Genomic DNA, 21553 nt, shown 5'->3' with positions numbered 1-21553 from the left:
TACGAAACATTATACATACTTGCAAAAGACATACTTATCCTAATAAAATCTAAACACACTCTTTGTCCTATACAAAATTAAAATTCAACTTAACTAATTTACAATAAAATAACTGAATATCTAATCAATAAAACAGAATTTTTCACAGAGAAATTGAAAAATAAACATACAATTATTAGGAAAATCAAGTTAAAGTTGTGGCTATCAGAATCATGGATAGATAATGGTACGACTGACACAAGACTAGAGTTTCTCTCCCTGAAGCAACCCAGGGATTATGATTGGCCATTTATTTTTTTATTAATAACACTCAGAAATTTCATTACTTATGTGACAAATCTTAATTCATCAATGTCTTAAATATGTTAAAATAGCACTAGTAGTCAGCAGCAAAAACAAAATCATGCACAGTTTCAAGAAGTTTACAATATTTCTTACATATCCCTGACTTATAAAATATAATATAATAAGCATGATTTGAACACGGCAGATACGAACATCAAACATATGGGTATGTGTTTATACACTTCAAAATTCAAATAACAATTAGTGACCTAAATATTGAGTTAGGTTTCAAATTCTTGTCTGTAATATGTAGGATACGTGTTCTGTTATCTTAGATGAAGAGGTTGTCCATTTGAACCAGCTAAAAAGGACCACCACGCAAAAAGTATTGATTTCAGTTAATCATTTAAAGTTTATTTTTCGGATTTTCAGCAACAAATGCAAAATTTTAAAACTTCTTAATTTCGGAATATTTTTAATGTAAAAACAAAACTTAAGTTGTTGCTGACCATATTTCTCGACTCGACAGGTCAATGACTAATTGAAACTTGAACTCAATTTAAAAATTTGTCGCTGACCAATAAGTTATTGTATATACAAAGCGAGATTGAACCTCTCGACACTCGTCTAAGCAGACGTGTGAGCTAACTACTCAACCAACCCAAATTAGTTTAAAACTTTTGACTTTTCAATATAAATTCTTTTTCTTGTACTAATTTTTGGCCTTATGCAAGCATTTATTATTATTTTTTTTTAAGAATAACTTGTGATATTTAATATATTCTCCTGTTTTTAGCATCCCATCCCATTAGAAAACAAAGCTGTCCAAAATATAAGTACTTCATACTAAGTACAAGCCAAAAACATAAAATAAAATTAGCAAGTAATTAATAGTTGTATGCATATTCATATATTGACAGGTTACAAGAATTGAATTACAGTTGATACAAGGCCATGGCATTGACCCTTCAGTTGGCTGTAAAATCCTCCAAAGAACAAATTAAATTGAAAATTAGCTGCAAATTTTAAACTGAATTCTTCTTGGATTTGTCCCTCTTAAACCTACCATAATCTGCTAATAATTTACCATGAAACTCCTGCCTCATTTCATCCATCATTCTTTTGAAAACCTGTTAAATCATGCATTCCACCAAAAACTTAGTTTAATAAAACTAAATAAGGATCATTTAGGTGCTCCAAGTTATAAAATTCTCTAGTAAACTCATAATACAGAGATACTAACAGACATAAATCTGTTTAAAGAGAAGATAAAATATGTCTAAATTTTGATCAAACAAAATTTAAAACACTAACTTTTCTGTGTTATCTCTGTCTATATATCTTTATTGTCATGAAACCACTCATTACAAAAACTTAAGCTGATAGGAGAAGGCAACATTAATAGTTATATCTCTAACATTTATATTTCTTAACCTAAAACACTTATGATACTAAACACAGGGAAATTGAGTGATCAAAGAAAGTTTAATTACCAACTGCATGGCATCTTGCAAGACACTATCTGGAATGAGAGCAATTGCTGGAGAAGAACAAAAACTCATTTTCATCTCCATTTCATTACTAAGCCAGCTATGATTTCCTTTCCTTTCTGGATATAAAGTCCCTCTAACATCCAAGGTAAAGTCCCTAGATACTATGCCTTGTAACTCCCACCTTAACTGCCAAAATGAAGGAGGAAGAAACTCGTCGTGAATAAGAAGTTATTCGACCACAGATCGGATATGCAATATATATGTTAATTTGAATTATAATTCATGCTTACAAAGTGGAGCTCCAAGATTTTGGTGACGTGATGAGGAATGTTTGGTGGATAATCTTGTCCATTAGACTTGAATGTTAATCTTACATCTGCTGTTGGATATACATTTATGAATAAGCATTGTATTGGAGGCATTTTGATTCTCCACTCTCCCTGTATAGTAATAAACACAACAACATTATTATTATTATTTATTTCCATTTTTTCTTTCTAGATTATGAATGTGAAAATCATCACCTCATTGAGCTGTTTGGTGCTCCCTTTGTCTGGGAATACAGCTCTGAATACTCTGTGTTTGTCATCCATGTAATGATCAAAGGAAGCCTGAAATTGAAAGCATGGTGAATATTTCGACGAATCTCAAAAAAAATGTTGTTCGAACAGTTAAGACTAGTTGTTCATTTAGACAGTAATAAAAAAAGTTGTTTGAATGAACAACTAATTTTAATTGTTCGAGTAATACCAACTTTTAGTATCAACAAAGTTGAGAACATACCTCTGGCAATTCTTGAAGAGGAACATTGATAGTTTTCCTATAATTGAATGAACAAGTTTTTTGACACTTTATTACGTTTGAATTTGATGCTGATTTTGTATGGCAGTTACCATGTAGCCTATGATTCTTCAGTAGTTGGGGTTGGCATGGAGAAATGAGAACACTTGCCATTGTCTTCTTATAAACTATGATATTTGTGAACAAATTAAAAACAAGATTATCTAGCTTTATAAGGCTTCCTTCTCAACATGGCAAGGAATTTTGGTTAGTACAATTAAATAACTAAATTAGATTAAATTATTTTTCTCTTAATCGTGTTTTTTTTTCTAAAGAAGAGAAGAATTATCCAACTTAATATTTTGTTGAACTATGTTTGAAAGCTTTAATTTAATTTTTTTTCTAATGGGACAAAATTGATAGTTGATGCTTGACACCTAAGTAAACCATTAGGACAAATTGGATAATTACAAAGTTTAAGGGAATTATATTAGTTATATTATAACATAAAATTAAACTTTTTAAATATCTAATTATGATAGTCTAAACTTTATAAAAGAAAATGTGTTAAGTAATTGTGAATTAATATTTTTAAGAAAAAATTGTCAATATAATTAATCGGTCAAGTTTTACATATTTAAAGTTGAAAACTAAAGTGGTAGAGGATAAAGTATATAGTTAAATATTAAATAAATGTATATTATGATATAGCAACGATCTATAGATAGAATATGCAAACTAAAATTTCTTGATATTAATAATGGGTTACGTTGTTTGAGGGATCACTTTATGTTACTTCCCTTGGATGGTAATAAAAGCTTGCAAGTATGTTCGATCATAGTGGCTCAAAGGACAAATTTGGCAAAATTGGTTGTCCACGTGGCCCATTTCTTTTGTAGTTTTGTGGTGTTCTTGCTTCACGGCAAAGACAAATGGCCAAAGAAACCAAAGTAAATGTGCCCCAAAAAAAAATTAAAAAGGATAATTTGGACAAACCTTAGGAGTTGATGATTGGGTTATTTAGAAAATGAATAATAAGATTAGGTGTCTAATCTATAAGTGAAGTCTTCTTCCTTTCGTCCTTTTTTAGTTTTTCTTTTTGTTTACTTTAATTGTGGGGACATAGATAAAGAAATGACTCTGTAGATATTTCTTCGAAATATGAAAATATTTTTTACTTTAAATTATATATTAGTATTTGTTATTTTTTTTATAAAATCTGTCCCAAAACGAGGAATACACATGCCAAGAAAATAATAATAAGGATTAACTACAATCTTAGTTTCTGTATTTTAATCTGGAAATTGAAGTCACCCTCAAGATTTTTTTTATTTTATTTTTGTTCTTAAAATTCGATTTAATTTTAAAATCGTTCTTCGAACAAAAATATTTTTTTTCTTACTAATCAATACATACTATACTCTCACACATGCATACACTTCTAAAAAAAAAGAATGACAGAATTAAAGGTGTGCATGACTCGGTCCGATTCAAAAATTCGGTCTGATCTGAAATATTTTAGGGGCTAATTTGGTGTTATTTCACCAGGTTTAAGACTGGGTAAAGATCTCAAAAATAGATTCGGTCATTATTTCGAGTCGGGTCCGAGCCATAATTCGGATCACCCGAACTCAGTCCGGTGGCCCGGTCATCATACACAATTAATATTTTGTGTTATTAGTGATGGATGATGGTTATTGTTATGTGGAATTTAAATATTGTAAACCTTAATATTTTGTATTATTAGTCATTATAAGACTGTAAGGTAATGTTTTATGTTTAAAATGCATAAGACTTTAGACTAATGCATAATATTGTATTATTTTTATTGATTTAAATATTTGGTGTTATTACTTATTAGACAATATTAGTATTAATTATGGTTATGCTTTAATTTTAGGGAAGAGTTGGTTTTTGTTATATTTTTCTAAGTGAATTTTACCATGTCAAATAATGGTTGGAGTCTTGAAAATTTGGATTTTTTACATACTAGTATACAAGAAGATATCAAGGTAATGTAATGTTAACGGCCCAGTTTTCATCCAGTTTTTACTCGGTATAATCGTGGCCCGAAAATGTATAGATTTCATCGGGTCTAGGATCGGATTCGAGTCTAACATATTGGCCCGTTATATATTTGGGGTCGGGTCTGGATCACATCAAACCCGATTTTACCCGACTCATGCACACCCCTAGACAGAATAGGGAGAGAGATGAGAAAGGAAAAAAAAAGAAAAAATGAAAGAAGAAAAAGGAGAAGACGATATCAATGAGTTGTGCTATCGTCGTCATCATTGTTGAAACAAGAAGGAGAGAGACTGAAAAAAAGAAGGGACACACAGTAATGAAAAATCAAAAGAGGAGGAAAGAAAGAAAGAGGAGGGTGTGCGAACGCTGTGGAGTCCACCGTGAAAGAGAGTAGTGAGAGAAAAAGAGAAGACCGAACTGAGGAAGAGGGGATAAATGCGAGCAGAAGAGAGAACAATGAATTATTTTTCTGTCATTGTCGCTGTGTTGATCTATCTCTGCGTTGCTGCTATCATTGTTGTTGTTGTGCCTCTATTCACCTAAGAATGCACCAAAGTTTCTAGACTGGCCGGCAACATCGTCCTTATGACTTTATGATCTGATTCGAATTCTTTCATCTTTCAATCTATTTTATTTTATTTTTTAAAAGTAATGTTATATTATTTTGTTAGAAATTATTTTTTTTAATGTGCATGTTAAAAATTTTAGATATAAATTATGTTAAATTTATGATTGGACTGTATTTTAATATAATAAATTTAATTGAATTATATTATAATTATGTTATTTTAAAAAAATTTAAAAATTAAAATCCATGAATAATCCTGGATATTCGACTTTTCTGCTGAAAGAATTAACAAAACTCATAATAAAAATAGAATAAAAAGAGGAGATATTTTTCTAATAAGACATTAATTATTAAGTGTTGTAACATTATTTATTTTTATAACAAAACCCATTATTTATTTTTTCTTTTTTAAGTGTTGGAACATTTCCTTTCTATTTGTTCCGAAAATAGTTGAGTTTTTATTCAATTATTAAAAAAGTACTCTGTATAGATTCATCCCCATTTTCTTAATTACTAGATATTAATTTAATGTGTTAAAATAAGAACAAATTAAATGAAAGCAGAAAAGGTTGATGAACATAAAAGACGCCAGGACAAATAGTAATCTATCTAAGCATGTGGTGGCTCTGATCTATACTCCTTTACCATAAACATGTGAAAAGAAATTGGACCATTGCATATGTTTATTTTAGCTATAACCTAGTCAAGTGGGTTAGTTACTAGGATCTTGTCATTGTTTCTTTTTTCTAATTTTACGTATACACACATACATTTACGCACATGCCAATTTTGAAGCCTTGTCCTTCTCCGACATATACACATACTCAATATATAATAAAAGGAAAAGTCAAAAGAATAACCAACCACCACCGACGAATAAGTTTTGAACTTTCTTTGATCATGTCTATTACAAGAATAATCAACAACGCTACTCAAAGCTCGTTTTGATATCAAAATAAATCCAACTCTTTTATGCATTAAATTCTGAAAAAAATGATACATCAATATACATAAGGAAAAATATTCGGTGCTGGTAATATCTTTGATGTGGGAATTTTTTCAATAGTTGTGGTTGGAATCAAACAGAACATAGAGATGTGCCTACAAAAAATATTCTAATATTTAAGTTAATAAATATTTAAGAGGTATAATAATTTTATGAATATAGAATGTTAGAAATAAGATATTTTAGTATTGGTAACATCTTTTTAACATATAATCCTTCGATAATTTAATTTGTTGTTTGAAATTTTTTTCATATAGCACATAGTTAAAGTAAAGTAGTGATTTTAAACTATAACTCGGTTGACAAGTCTTGGTTGAGAGCTCTTTAATAATTGTGGTCGGAGTTGAACTAAAAAAATATAAAAATTTATCTATCAAAGATCCTTCGACACTCGAGAGTAATAAGTATTTATGAGATATAATAATTTTACGAATAAAAAATGGCAAAAATAAGGTAAAAAGTACTTTATGTAAATATTAAATTGATGAATATCATTTATATTTTATAACTGTTTGATTATTAAGTCATTGTTAGAAACAAGAGATTAAACTGGAGAAAGAATTTGTGTATTATTAAATATATTTAAGTTGTCTAGAATAATACAATATAGAAGGGTATTTATAGGTGCTAAGAGAATCAAAATAATAAAAACGTAATATCCTATCATAAATATTCAGATATGCTAAATAATGCTTGTTAGAAAGAAGAGACTAAACTGGAGAAAAGATTTGTGTATTATTGAGTGTAATCAAGTTGTTTAGAATGATACAATATAAAAGGGTATTTATAGGTACTAAGAGAATCGTAATAATAAAAACGTAATCTCCTATAATAAATATTGAGATATACTAAATAATTCTATTGATTCTAATTGATCCTAATTATATTCTAACATCCCCCTCAAACTCAAGTGACAACTTGAGTTTGAAACATATTTAAAACAACGAAATAAAAATAATGCATAAACTAATAGACGGATGCAGACGAAACTTCTAGAAGAAAGCACAGACGGAACTGTCAGAAAGAAGCGCAGATGGAACTGTCGCTGTCTGAAGAAATCGCAGATGGAACTGCCGCTGTCTGAAGGAATCGCAGATGAAACTGCCGTTGTCTAAAGGAAGTGCACATGAAACTGTCAGAAAGAAGCGCAGATAGAACTGCGGCTGTTTGAAGGAAGTACATATGAAACTGTCATGTAGACAGAACTAACACAAAGAGAACACAGACGGAACTGCCACGAGAGAATACAGACGGAACTGCCACGAGAGAACGAAAACTATATGATTTCTTCATGAGAATAGGTAAGCAGTAGATGACAATGGTATTTGATCATTCGACTCGGAAAAAAAAACACAAGACCGGAAAAACAGGCTAATCGGTGAGGTGAAAAAGTATCAAAGGAGTGACAAAAGGAAAGGAAAAATGACATAAAAAAAGCAAAAACTACGGTGATTTCACCGCATGAAAAATAACCTATCCTTCTCAAGGAGGATACCATGGCTCTGATACCATGTTAGAAACAAGAGACTAAACTGGAGAAAGAATTTGTGTACAAGTTGTCTAGAATGATACAATATAAAAGGGTATTTATAGGTACTAAGAGAATCGTAATAATAAAGACGTAATCTCCTATAATAAATATTCAAATATACTAAATAATTCTAATTGATCCTAATTATATTTTAACAATGCTAATTAATCCTAATTGATCCTAATTATATTCTAACATCTTTCCTCAAACTCAAGTGACAACTTGAGTTTGAAACTTATTTAAAACAACGAAATAAAGAGAGAGAAAAAAAACTGCATAAACTGATAGAATGGGTGCAGATGAAACTGCCGGAAGGAAGCGTAGATGGAACTACCGCTTGTCTGAAGGAAGCGCAGATGGAACTGCCGCTGTCTGAAGGAAGCGCAGATGGAACTGCCGTCGAAGGAAGCGAAAGGAAGCGCAGATGGAAGTGTCGCTGTCTGAAAGATGCACAGACGAAACTGTTGGAAGGAAGCAAGCAGATGAAACTGCCACAAAAAAATACAGACGGACAAGAAAACGCAGACGGAACTACCATAAGAAAACGCAGACAAAACTGTCACGAGGAAAGCAAACGGAACTACCGAAAGAGAAAGAATAGAAAAACAGCGGATGACATTAGTGTTTGATCATTCGACTCGGAAAGACACAAAACGGAGAGAATATGCTAGTCGGTAAGGTGAAAAAGCATCAAAGAAGTGACAAAAAAGAAGGGAAAAAAATGGCACGGAAAAAAATATGAAAAATACGGTAATTTCAACGGTAATTTCAACCGAAGAAAAATAACCAATCCTCCTCAAGGAGGATACATGGCTCTGATATCATGTTAAAAACAAGAGATTAAACTGAAGAAAGAATTTGTGTAATATTGAGGATATTCAAGTTGTCTAAAATAATACAATATAAAAAGATATTTATAGATGTTAAGAAAATTATAATAATAAAGACATAATATTCTATAACAAATATTCAGATATACTAAATAATACTAATTAATTTTAATTGATCCTAATTATATTCTAACACTCAATCAGTCATGACTCATGATTAATAAAATTGGCTATTGTGAACTAAGAATGAATAATAATTAAGATTAAATTATAATTCATCATGAGCAATTAAGTCAAATTATAATTTTTATTGCTTAACGAATAAAAAAACTCATTTAGGCGGTATTTAGATATTATCCTTTAGAAATTAAAAAATACGTATAATTGTAGAAAAAGATATAAAGGAGAAAAAAATCTTTGGCTAAGATAATTTGATTGTATTTAAACAGAATTGTGTCGTTATATTTTTTGTCTTAGAGTTATGTTGTCACTACTCAGAAGAAAAATGTCTCTGTTTTTTATTATTGATATCTTTTATTTATTTTTTATTTCTCTTTATCTCTAAATATTAAATTTATCTAATAATAAAGACTTCTGGTAACAAAGATGAAGTCTTAAATTTAAATTTCATCATCATTAATATACGAAAATATACTCCGATGGTCTTTCAAAAAATTTCATTCTAAACAAAAGGAATATAATTTGATGTTAATAATTAAAATGGTCGTTCAAAAATTATATCATTCATTTAATTTTCTAAAAATTAGAGCCAATTTAAAAGATTAAATTGACACATATTTTTTTATAGAGTATTTTAACTAACTTTTTAAAACGACAGGTTGAGTATTTTTTTGTCTTTAACGTTTTGGGTTAAAATTAAAATTGTTCTCAATTTTTTTATTAATATCATCTTTAACGTTACAAAACGTTATAAAATAAATTTTTTCTAATTTTTAGACCAAAATATCCTTAACCTCAAATTTACTCTCTGTCCTCATTCTTTCTTTTACTTTCAGCAACCACAAATGAAATGAACAAACAAAAAGGAAGAGAGAACAAAAAATAAGAAAAAAAATGGAGAAAGAGATGCATAATCAAAAGGAAAAAGAAGAGAAGAAGAAGAAAAAGCAGGCATCGCCAGCGAAAAAAGACTGATCGTTGACATTCTCTTTCGGTGACGACTCCATCCCGTTCTGATAGCAATGACAAACAGGATCGATGTGGAGTGGTGAAGATTTGAGTAAGGAGAGTTGTTATTGTTGATGACGATGATGGAAGGGGTAGATAATACGTACACTTGGCTGGCTCCAGTGGCAATAGTGACCAAGCAACAACAATCTCTCTCTCTCTCTAACTAGCGACAACATCGACTTTCTTCAGTGACCAAGCAGCAGCAATAGCGACAACATTGACTTTTCTCTTCGTCATGCCCTCTTTTTTCTCCTTCCAATTTTTCTTCCCTCTCTTGCTTCCAATTTTACTACGGGGAGCAATAGTGATGAATGAATATTGTTGTGATAAGAGTGTGTGCATGTGTGGTGGTGAGTGAAAAATGAAATTGTAGCAATGTAAATGGCAGTAGATGTGATAAGTAGTAAAGTGAGGTGAACATTGGAGTGAGGAGGACGAGGAAAAGAGATGATGATGAAGAAAATCTCATGTCTTAAGCTGTTCAAGCTATGATGCTGATGGTTTGATGAACCAGAAAAGATTAAGAGAGGGAGAAAAATAAGTTCTTCTCATTGTTGAAGAGAATGAAAAATCCCCTTAAAAATATTTGTTGAGTTATTACACCTTATATACTATGTACTCTTTATGTACTCTCACTAAAAAATAATTACAATGGTAAAATTATTGATAAAAAGAATAATCTAGGTAACACCCTCCCGCAAGCTAGAATTGTGTAAATCTAACAATCCTAGCTTGGAAACATTAGCAAGAAAAGGACCCGGTGGTAGAGCCTTGGTAAGAAAATCAACAAGTTGATCTTTGGAACAAACTAGCATAAGATAAATGAGACCAGACAAATGCTTCTTACGAACAATGTGGCAGTCCACTTCAATGTGTTTGGTTCTTTCATAAAAGATGGGATTATTGACAATGTGAATGGCGGACTGGTTATCACAGAATAGAGTGATAGACTTTTGAAGTGGCAAACCAATGAAATCCATTAAGAAAGATAACCAACTAGCTTCACAAGTGGCAACAACTAATGAGAGAGTTCCCAAGCATGAAGCAATAACCGGAAACAGAGCGATGAGTATCGGCACAGGTAGCCCAGTCAGCGTCGGCAAATCCAGTGAGATGCAGATTAGAAGTAGAGGAGAAGAAGAGACCAGTTACAGGTCGGCCTTTTAAATATCAGAGTACGTGAAAAGTAGCCTGTAGGTGAGAAGTGGTTGCACAACCCAAAAATTGGCTCAAACGTCCCACAGCATAAGAGATATCGGGTCTAATGTTTGTGAGGTAAAGGAGTCGACCGACGATCTGTCGGTAAACAGTGTTGTCTGTTAAAATGGTACCTGATTCCTTTGAGAGTTTCTGACTATAATCAAATGGGGGTAGAGAGAGAGGCTTGCAATCTAGATAACCAAAATCTTTGAGAAGGTCCATGGTGTACTTTCGCTGATAAATGTGAATTCCAGAGTAAGAGCGTGCCACTTCTATTCCCAAGAAGTATTTGAGATTACCAAGATCCTTTATTTTGAATTTGTCATCCAAATTTTGCTTGATGGAATTGATTTCGCCAATGTCATTCCCGGTTAAAACCAAGTCATCAACATATACTAGAATAGCAGTGAAGCTTTCAGATTGTTTCTTGATGAAGAGTGAATGATCATCAAAGAACTGCTTATAACCAGCATCCACAAGAGTCTGTGTGAGATTATGTTCCATTGCCTGCTTGCTTGCTTAAGCCCATATAGAGACTTTTGCAATTTACAAACCAAACCTGGTTGAGACACAGCCAAATCGGGTGGTATCTTCATATAAACTTCCTTGTCCAAATCTCCATGAAGGAAGGCAGTGTTGCGTCCAGCTGTTTCAAATGCCATTTCTTTGCCGCTGCTAATACTAACATTACTCGTGGGGTAGTCATTTTGACAACTGGACTAAAAGTATCACTATAATCTATTCCTTGCACTTGAGTGAATCCTTTTGCAACTAGCCTCGCTTTGTGCCTCTCTATGGTGCCATCGGGATTGAATTTTACCCAAAAAACCCATTTGTATCCCACAACCTTCTTGTCTTTTGGGAGTTCAGTGAGATACCAAGTTCTGATCTATAGCTGTCAATTTATCTTGTATTGCCTTTCTCCAACATTCATGTGCAGCCGCTTCCTCATAAGTGTTAGCTTCTTGATTTGAGGTGATGGCTAGAGACAGTGACTTATATTTTAGGGTTAGTTTATCATATGACAAGTGTTGTGAGATAGGATATAAAGAGTTAGAGTTAGTAAAGTTGCTAGAGTGAACTGTGTGGGTTGTCATACAATGATAGTCCTTCAAATAAGCAGGCATTTTTTTTACTCTTTCAGATTTTCTAGTAATGCAGTCATGTGTGATGTTAGAGTGTTGTGATGCAGGTGCATTGTTAGTGTGTGGTGTGGTAATGGGTGCAATGGTGTGTGAGGAAATTGGTGAGTGCATTAAGCTTGAGAAATGTTCATTTGAATCTGTGAGTATGGTATGTGTAGGTGATTGCAAATGATATGTGGATGGTGTATCATATTGAAAAAGATCAATGCATTGTGGAGTACAAGTGGATACCACAGAAATGTCAGTGCTAGTGGAATGTAAAAATGGAAAATGAGTTTCATAAAAAGTTACATTTCTGGATATGAAAATTTACTTTGATTTTAAATCAATAAGTCGAAAACCCTTTGTTCCTAATTTAAAACCGAGAAAAGCTATTTTTCTGGCTCCTGGGTCTAATTTTGTTTTTGAATTTGTTAATGTGGAGGCATATGCAAGAAAACCAAATACTCTTAAATATGAAAGGTCAGGTAAGTTACCATACAAAATCTTGTAAGGACTAGCATTATCCAGGTTAGTGCTAGGCAGCTTATTAATTAGGTGAATGGCATGAGAAACTGCGTATTGCCAAAAACAATGTGGAATTCGTGATTGAAATAACAATGCTCTAGCAACACTTAAAATATGCTGGTATTTTTTCTCTACAATCCCGTTTTGCTTTGGTGTTTCTACACAAGTTTGGTGTAAAATTCCAGTTGATGCAAAAAATGATTTTAGAGTGAACTCTGGTCCATTGTCAGTCCTTATACACTTAACTTATTTTTCAAATTGTACTTTGATAAAATTCACAAAATTAATAACCAATTATGATGCTTCAGATTTGGTTTTTATAAAAAAAATCCAAGTGAATCTGCTCTTGCCATCCACCACAGTAAAAAATACCTATGTCCTTCATTAGAAGGGACAGAAATAGGACCCCAGATATCCATATGAACTAAGTCAAAATAATCTTTTATTTCAGTTGTACTAAGATTAAAAGATAATTTCTTTTGTTTTGCAAAATGACATTAATCACAAGGAAGTTTTGAACCAATACAATCTATAAAAGGATAATACTTCTTCAGAAAAATCAATTTATGTATGGGTATGTGTCCTAATCTAAGATGCCAAATGTTATTGTGCTCACTGTGTGAAGGTGTAGTGGGATGAGTAGTAGTCGAAGTTGCCGCCAATGAAGCTTGCTTTGTTGGAAGAGGGAGAAAGTGAGAGAATTTTGGTTCTCTACTCATTGTATATAACCCTTCTATACACTCAGCAATGCCAATCATCTTTGATGTGGATCGATCTTATATCTCACAACATTTATCATTGATTAACAGTTGACAATGTAAGTTTGAGGTTAACTTTGACACGGAGATCAGTTTAAAATCAAAAGAAGGAATGTATAAAACATGTTGAGTTAAGAAATTAACTAGATTAATTAGTGATGACAAACATTATTTTATTGGTCAAAATAAATAATTAAATGATGATTATTTATAATGATATGTTGCAGGCCAAATACAGCAGCAGTCCAAGTAAATGAGAAAAATATATAAACAAGGCTGGTGGGCTAAAATGAAAATGAAGCCCAAAAAAAAAATAAGGAACCAACATGCTGAACTTTAATAAAAACCTTTTCCAAGCCCGATTTGTTCTCTCAATTCAAATTCTTCCCATGTGCATTCACCAAAATTAACGTACACCTAACTTGTCTAAATCAGAACTCAGAAAAAAAAAGAGAAAAAGCTTGGTCCTCAAGCTGTTCATAGAAGAAGAAAGAAAGAGAAGATTAGGCGAGAAAGGTTCAGGTCAAATCAGCAAGTTCAAACCAAATCCAGCTTAGGCAAAGGTTAAAGGTAAATCATTTCCTATTGCATGAATATTGCGTTCCTCTCTTCTTCCCAACTCTCTGCCACTCCAAAAATGGCTTTCAAGGAAAAGTTGACTTCTGCTCTAATCTGCTGTATATCTACAGTCACAAATGATTCTTGGAGACCAAGTAGCTTCTCAATGGCCATGATCTGGGTTTACCATTGAGGATGTCTGTTTTCTGCTTTCCTATGGTTTTCGGTCAAACAAGAGATGGTCAGAGCAAAGTTTTCATTGTGAGGATTAATGAAAAAAAGTGAGACAATGGGTTGGTGAAGCTCAAGGCTCAAGAAGTTGACCTAGGAAGAGCAACCAAGCAACATTTAAGGAGATAAAAGAAGATTTTTCTTCATTTAGAACCAAGGAGAGAAAACCAGAGTTTGGTGAGTTATGTTCTGTAAAGAAGTTCCTCTACTTGGATAATGCTTTCTTTCAAAGAAACATTCGGCGAATACTGAAGAACTGAATCTGAGGTTTGCAAATCTGGTTTATCACAGAGCAAAGAGGCTGTTGATGAAGTCAATCTCCTTCATGTTTTTATAGATTGTAATGTACTTTTCTATATTTATCTTTCTATAATTTCTTGTGTGAAAAGACATATTGAGAGAGCTCAAGTAAAAGCCATGAGTGAAAAAAAGGCTGAGTGATACACTTGAGATAAAAGTCTAGAGTAATTTTTAGATTTCTTTAGGTATGTCTACGTCTTGTATCTTGTACTTGAGAGGTATCCCTTTCTTAGTTGGGTCAGCACTAAGAGTGAAGAGTTAGGTATTAGCATAGCCAATGTCAAGTTAGGTTAGAACTTGAGTGTGAAAGGATTGGGTCAACCCTGTGGAATTGGTGTATGTAATACTTTTAACTATAGTGGAAATTCCTCCATTGTTGTGGAGGAAACTGGACGTAGGTTGCATTGTACATGGCAACCGAACCAGGATACATGCTGGTGTTAACTTCTCTCTTCTCTGCTGTGTTCTGTTTTTTTATATTCATGAGACAAAAATAAATTGTCTCATAAATTTTTCGTTGCTGAGTTTAAACAGAATCAAAATTGAAAGTGTGTTTTAAAGGGTCTTTTCAGCAAATGAAAAGAAAGGCATAGATTCAACCCCCCTTCTCTAAGTCTATCACAACCTTCAAAACATTTTTGAGAAAAAAAATTTAGAGAATGTGATTGTGCCAATGATGGTGCTAACAGTTTTGGTCCCATTTGGCAATATCACATTGATTGGAGCAATATTTTGAAAACTTGCAAAATCTTTTAAGTCAAAAGTCACATGATCTGTTGCACCGAAATCAATGACCCATAGTGCAGATTTTGGAGTGATAATACTCATAATTCTCGCATTAAAATGTAATGCAATGGTTTTACCTGGAGTGGAAGTCTAAATGGAATTAGTCAAAATTTGATTTGCATTATGAGGTTGTTGCTGCACACTTTTGTCTTTGATCAACTCTAACAAGGCAAATCTTTGCTCTGGAGTGAACCCAGATCTTGATATTCCAGTGTTCTCTTAGAGACAATTGAGTTGGGATTGTTTGTCACTAAGTATATCACCATGCCCCTCAGTGATCACATGATTGATGGTGGTGTTATGTTGTTGCCGTTGATAAAAATTAAAGGAGTACCCATGCTTCTTATAGCATACATCTTCTGTGTGGCCTTGCTTGTTACAATGAGAGCAAGCCAATGTAGCTCCACGACCTCTACAATGGGAGGATATGTTTACCATGTTCGTCATTTTGAGAAATTAATGAATCACAGAGTAATAAGGATTCAAATCTTCTCTAAGCCTATCACAACCTTCAAAACATTTTTGAGAAAAAAATTTTTAGAGAATGTGATTGTGCCAATGATAGTGCTAACAGTTTTGGTCCCATTTGGCAATATCACATTGATTGGAACAATATTTTGAAAACTTGCAAAGTCTTTTAAGTCAAAAGTCACATGATCTGTTGCACTGGAATCAATGACCTATAGTGCAGAGTTTGGAGTGATAATACTCATAATTCTCGCATTAAAATGTAATGCAATGATTTTACCTGGAGTGGAAGTCTGAATGGAATTAGTCAAAATTTGATTTGCATTATGAGGTTGTTGCTGCACACTTTTGTCTTTGATAAACTATAACAAGGCACATCTTTGCTCTGGAGTGAACCCAGATCTTAATATTTCAGTATTCTCTTGGAGACAATTGAGCTGGAATTGTTTGTCACTGAGTATACCACCATGCCCCTCAGTGATCACGTGATTGATGGTGGTGTTATGTTGCTACTGTTGATAAAAATTAAAGGAATACCCATGCTTCTTATAGCATACATCTTCTGTGTGGCCTGCTTGTTACAATGAGAGCAAGCCAATGTAGCTCCACGACCTCTACAATGGGAGGATATGTTTACCATGAGAAATCAATGAATCACAAAATAATAAGGATTCAGATCTTCTTCCTTCTAACTCATTGATCGGAACAGCTATGTTCACAAAAAAAGAATCTTGCGTAATAGCCTCTCATCAAACTCTATTGGATGAGTTTGAAGGAAGAGGTAAGAATGGGAAAAAAATGTCGAAAGAAAAATTAAGGATAGAGAGAAAATAACGAAATTGAATTGGATCTCAATTCACAATTTTTTTTAATTGGATCCACGCTCACCGCACCATGAAGAAAATCTCATGTCCTAAACTGTTTAAGCTGTGATGTTGATGGTTTGATGAACCAGAAGGGATTAAGAAAGAGAGAAAAATAAGTTCTTTTCATTGTTGAAGAGAATGAAAAATTTCCTTAAAAAATACTTGTTGAGTTATTACACCTTATATACTATGTACTCTTTATGTACTCTCACTAAAAAATAATTACAATGATAAGCCTATTATTGATAAAAAAATAATCTATGTAACAGATGATGATGAGTATTTTGACTTAAAAATTAGAAAAATGATGATTTTATAACGTTTTGAAATGTTGAGAATGATATTAATAAAAAAATTGAAGACGATTTAAATTTTGACCCAAGACATTATAAACAAAAAAAAAATACTTAATCCTAAAACCTCAATTCAAGTTTTTGGATCACATGCATTCCATCATTGTCTCCTCAAATCATTAACCAACATGCATAATCATCATTCGTTTTTTAACCTCGAATGCTTTTGTGTTTGATAAAAGGTTTAAATAAAAAACGTGAATAAAAGCGTAAAGTTACTCACTAGATTGAGATCACTAATAAATACATGTTTGCTATTATACCTAAAATTATTGTCTAATTATTAAAAAAATTAAATAAATAATTTTAAATTTATTATAAAAAATAAATTAGACAAATGGTTAGAAGAAAGTATAAGGAGACAACACTTATTGTGAATAATATAAATAACGGATTAAAAAATATTAAATTAATTTCAAAAATCAAATTTTTACTTAATTATGAATAATCATATTTTTAAATTTGAATAACTAGAATTAGTCAACTTAATCTCTTCTAAATACACCTTCACACCTTGTCCCATCTCCGCCTCTATAGTTCGTCGTCGCCGTTGCTGCCACAGCCGGAGAGAGCTCTAACGCGAGGTGCATGTTAAAAAAAATCCAGTATATAGAAAGAAACATCCTATATTCGATATGCATAGGAAGGAAACATCCAATGTATATAAAAAGAAACATCCAATATTCTATAGGCATAGAAAGAAACATCCATAGCATATAAAAAAAAGCAACCAGTTTAACGAGGAAAGAAACATTCTCTGTAACATAAAACCTTAACTATATACTAATCTATTGTATACTAATGGAGTGAATAAAGACCAGTGACGCGCGGTGAAAAGCAGGGAAGACTCGACGGCAAGGTGTGGAGGCTTGGTTAGAGATGCGGCGTCGGAATAGTGGTGGAACGAAGATTCCAGCGCTGCGAGGTAGAGGAAGAGGCACGCACTTTGCGGGCTTCAAAAGCTGATGAGCAGCGGCGCACGAGAGAAGAGGAAGAGACGCGTCGGCGCGGCATGGAGGGAGAGGCAGCGATGTGGCGTTGGGCAACAACGGCAAACCATGTAGGTGGCGGCGGTGGTGCACTGTAGACTCGCAATGGCGGCGGCGCAAAGAAGCTTCGTGACCAGCGACGGTTGGCAGCGGTACAGGAGGAGACGACGCTCGGAAGGATGAAATTAGGATTTAGTGGAGATAAAAGGTAAGGGTAAAAATAAAGATGGATAAATAGGTTGGGATGTTTTTTTATAGTTATTGAACCTAAAAGGTATTATTTACATTGTTTGCACCTGTCATTGTCTACCGAGAATTCAATATTAAATACCAAGTGAAAGGCACTATAAAATTAGTCAAATATGATATCTTGTTTTATATGTGGAATTGAGATTGATAAGCACTTCAAAATTCAAGATACTTATTCAAGTATTTGAGACAGTCTCATGTCAAAAAAGTGTTGTCCTCATCAGTGATAATGTGATATTGTTATTTCTAAGCAAAATATGGAACCTTGAAGGCCATTCTTTGAGCAAGCCAAGGTTTATTTGCTTCTGGATCAATGAAGCTATGAAGCAAGAACTGTTCTGCTTCTTCTCTGGCCCATTTGACCCGTTTTGATCGGCAATAACCCGGCCCGAAACACCTGTATCGCATTCAAATATTAATTTGATCTCTAGAAAAAGTACAAAATAAAATAGATGGATATATCTTATTCTGTACAAGGAAGGACCAGCTTAACTAATATTCAAAAATTTTATTTTAATTTAGCAGGTCATAAATATTTTGTAAATGGTTGCAACTAAGACATATTAGTCACATATATATGCGACAATTTAGATTGTATTTAGTTTTTCTTTTTCGATAGAGGATTTTATAGGCATCCAAATGAAAATATTTTTACGGTAAAAATGATAGTTAATACATGTTATCTTTAATCACATATATCAGATTATTTAATTATTTTTAGCTATTATTTTTGTATAAAAAAATTTTGTGATTATGTTTATTATAACATACTATCAAGGATGTAAAAATTAGAGGTGGCAAAACAGGTCGATCCGTCCGAATTCGCCCCACCCACCTAAACCTGTCCCGTCAATTATAATGGATTTAAAATGTTTGTCCGTTCTGTTTTATGGCGGATTGACGGGTTAGTGGACTAGCCCGTTTGTCTTTTTTTTAAATAAAATCTATTAAAATTAAGCAAAAAATAATAATTAAAAAATTAAATACAAAAAAATAATTAAATTATAATATAATTTTTTCATTATCTTTTTTAATTTTTAACTTTAATAAAATTGTTCAAAATAATATTTGTCAATAGAATCATTTTATTTTAAAAAAAAGTCACATAATTTAAGCATATATACGAAATAGTAAAATAAAATAAATAAAGTTAATAACTAAAAGAATAATTAAAAAAGAGTTTAAAATTTATATAATTATTAATTTTGTAGTAGTAATCACTTTTTTATTTAATAAAAAAAGAAAAAAAACAAAAATGGGTATACAAATAAAAATTAACTCTTTGGACATACCTAACATTATAAAAATTAACAACAATATTATATATATAAAAAATTAGCCACCAAATTAACTACTCATATAAAATATATGTTAAAATATAAAATATAAATTAAAAATAAATTTACATCATATTCATATATAATAATTAATTTAGTCACTTATTTTTTATATGCACTTAGCATTTTTGTAAAATTAAATATGACTAAAAATGAAAGGGCTTAAAGAAGAGAAGTACCTGTATTCAAAAAAGCAAGCAGTTTTCTCATTGTCAGCTTTACCCCAATTGTTCCAACCAGCAAGTTGTATACATGGATCCATATAAGTGAATGCAAAGACCACTCTTGCAAAGGGTCCCCATGGTCTTCCAAGATATGCATATTCCCTTCCCCCATTACCTGTGATAACACATCTGCCATGCAAATATTTCATCAACTTAAAAGGATTACAACCAAAACTCAGCTAAATTATTTAGTCTCTTTAAGAATGCTGCTGCTCTATAACTCATCAAGTGGAACTTTGGGGGGCTTTTAGAGGGTATTGAAGTAGACTCTATGATAGTAGTCAAATTATGCTCATATAAGTGATAAAAAAATTAATTTGACTCATAGTTATATATTTTAAAGAATAATATAACTAATTTAACTTGTAATGGACCGATTTAAAAAAATGAATCATCTTTCGACGACGAATTTAAGTATTAACCTAAAGTATCCAAGTTAAAACACAATTTGCATTATTCTATGGAAAACATGATAAAGTGTAGGAAAGGAAAGGAAACTAACCCTATTTCCCAAGTAAAATTTTTAGAACTTCTAGTGAAAAATAAGAAAGAAAGATAGATGAGAATGATCACACACCTTTGGAACACAAAACCAGTTGTTTCATGTGGAGATTTTCTGCTCTGTGCTGTTATGAAGCCTTGAGATTTGCAGTGGATATGACAATGCTCCAAGAGTGCAGTGCTATTGCCGAAAATGAAGTCCACACTTCCTTCAATGTAGCAATCTCTAAAATATTGTTTGCCATAATGTGAATACAGTGTGTCCTGCATCATAATTATGAAACAAAATCATTAATTTATTCCACTTTTTTAATTCAAGTTGTTATAATTATTTCAGCAAAAAAATAGGCTATAAATTAAAAAAGTCATTTAGATAAAGATGTCAAAAATATCTTTTTTTTTAAAGATATTTTTTTAAAAATTAAAATTTAACACATATAATTAATTAAACTATGTTATTTTTATTAAAATTAGATCGAACAAATCAATTTAGCCAAAAGTTAATAAATTTAATTTGAACCGGTATAAATTAATATTTTTCTATAAAAAATGACTACAATATTTCTATTATAAAAAATGACTAAAATACTCTTATTACATATATTTTTTTAATTTTGAGAATCATAAATCTTAATCATTAATATATATAATAAGAGTATTTTAGTCATTTTCTATAATAAGGATATTGTAGTTATTTTTTATAAAAAATAAGATAATATTAATTTAGATCGATTCAAAATTTGATTCACCATTTTTCGGTCAAATTAATTTGTCTGGCTAATTTTAACAAAAATAATACAATTTAATCAATTATATGTGTTAAATTTCATTTATAAAAAATATTTTTAAAAAAGACGTTTTAAACATTTTTTGACCCCATAAATTAAAGGGTCAATAGTTCAATAAACTATTAATAATAAAAAGACCACTTCCCACAATGAAATTACTTTAGGATTTTTACAAAGAATTTTGTATCTTAAGTAAAAGATGGATTATTTGAGAATTATCAATTCTTTTTTCTCCCTAATTAAGCATATCAACATAACAAAGAATCGTGTAAGATACTCTAAGAAAATATAATAAGAGTGAGGTGAATGAATAGTAGCATGATTTTATTTTATTCTTGAGTCATAAATATCTTTTAATTTATAGAAGATAATTCTGTTCAGATTAAGAATCACATTATAGTAGGATTAATTTTTTACTTCTTAAATGCTTTTTATGAACCGTTCATTTCTTGTTAATTAAATAAATATTTTTTATTTATTATATTTTATATTAATAATTTACATTTATAATTTATAGTTTAAAATTTAAGATTCAAATTTTAAAATTTAGAATTTAGAGTTTAAGATATTTTATTTTTTAT

The 21553-nt window shown here is 31.5% G+C and overlaps 2 protein-coding genes across 2 annotated transcripts in view; both read right to left on the bottom strand.

The window, feature by feature from the left end:
* Nucleotides 1-1151: 1151 nt before the first annotated feature.
* LOC107471160 (uncharacterized) lies at nucleotides 1152-2741 on the bottom strand. Its single transcript, XM_016090600.3, has 5 exons — nucleotides 2562-2741; nucleotides 2303-2389; nucleotides 2069-2218; nucleotides 1779-1964; nucleotides 1152-1415 (listed from the first exon to the last, which is right to left on the bottom strand). Exons 1-5 carry the CDS (start codon nucleotides 2730-2732, stop codon nucleotides 1311-1313), a joined length of 699 nt encoding a protein of 232 aa, XP_015946086.1. The 5' UTR covers nucleotides 2733-2741; the 3' UTR covers nucleotides 1152-1310.
* A 15536-nt stretch (nucleotides 2742-18277) lies between these two features.
* The window catches only part of LOC107471153 (pectinesterase 31), a 5092-nt gene continuing 1816 nt past the window's right edge, over nucleotides 18278-21553 (bottom strand). Inside the window, exons 4-6 of the mRNA XM_016090593.3 lie at nucleotides 20261-20448; nucleotides 19639-19812; nucleotides 18278-18519 (exon numbers count right to left, since the gene is read on the bottom strand). Coding sequence (XP_015946079.1) covers nucleotides 18369-18519; nucleotides 19639-19812; nucleotides 20261-20448 — 513 coding nt within the window. The 3' untranslated portion in view covers nucleotides 18278-18368. The remainder of the gene's footprint in view (nucleotides 18520-19638; nucleotides 19813-20260; nucleotides 20449-21553) is intronic.

The sequence above is a fragment of the Arachis duranensis genome, chromosome 10 (genome assembly GCF_000817695.3).
Source record: "Arachis duranensis cultivar V14167 chromosome 10, aradu.V14167.gnm2.J7QH, whole genome shotgun sequence".
Classification (NCBI taxonomy): domain Eukaryota; kingdom Viridiplantae; phylum Streptophyta; class Magnoliopsida; order Fabales; family Fabaceae; genus Arachis; species Arachis duranensis.
This window is presented reverse-complemented; position numbering and strand designations above follow the sequence as displayed.

Coding starts and splice junctions, on each gene's coding strand:
- LOC107471160 (XM_016090600.3), bottom strand. CDS start 2,732: ATGGCAAGTGTTCTCATTTCTCCATGCCAACCCCAACTACTGAAGAAT. Junction 2,390..2,561: donor CTCTTCAAGAATTGCCAGAG/GTATGTTCTCAA, acceptor TTTCAATTTCAG/GCTTCCTTTGATCATTACAT. Junction 1,965..2,068: donor AAATCTTGGAGCTCCACTTT/GTAAGCATGAAT, acceptor TCATTTTGGCAG/TTAAGGTGGGAGTTACAAGG.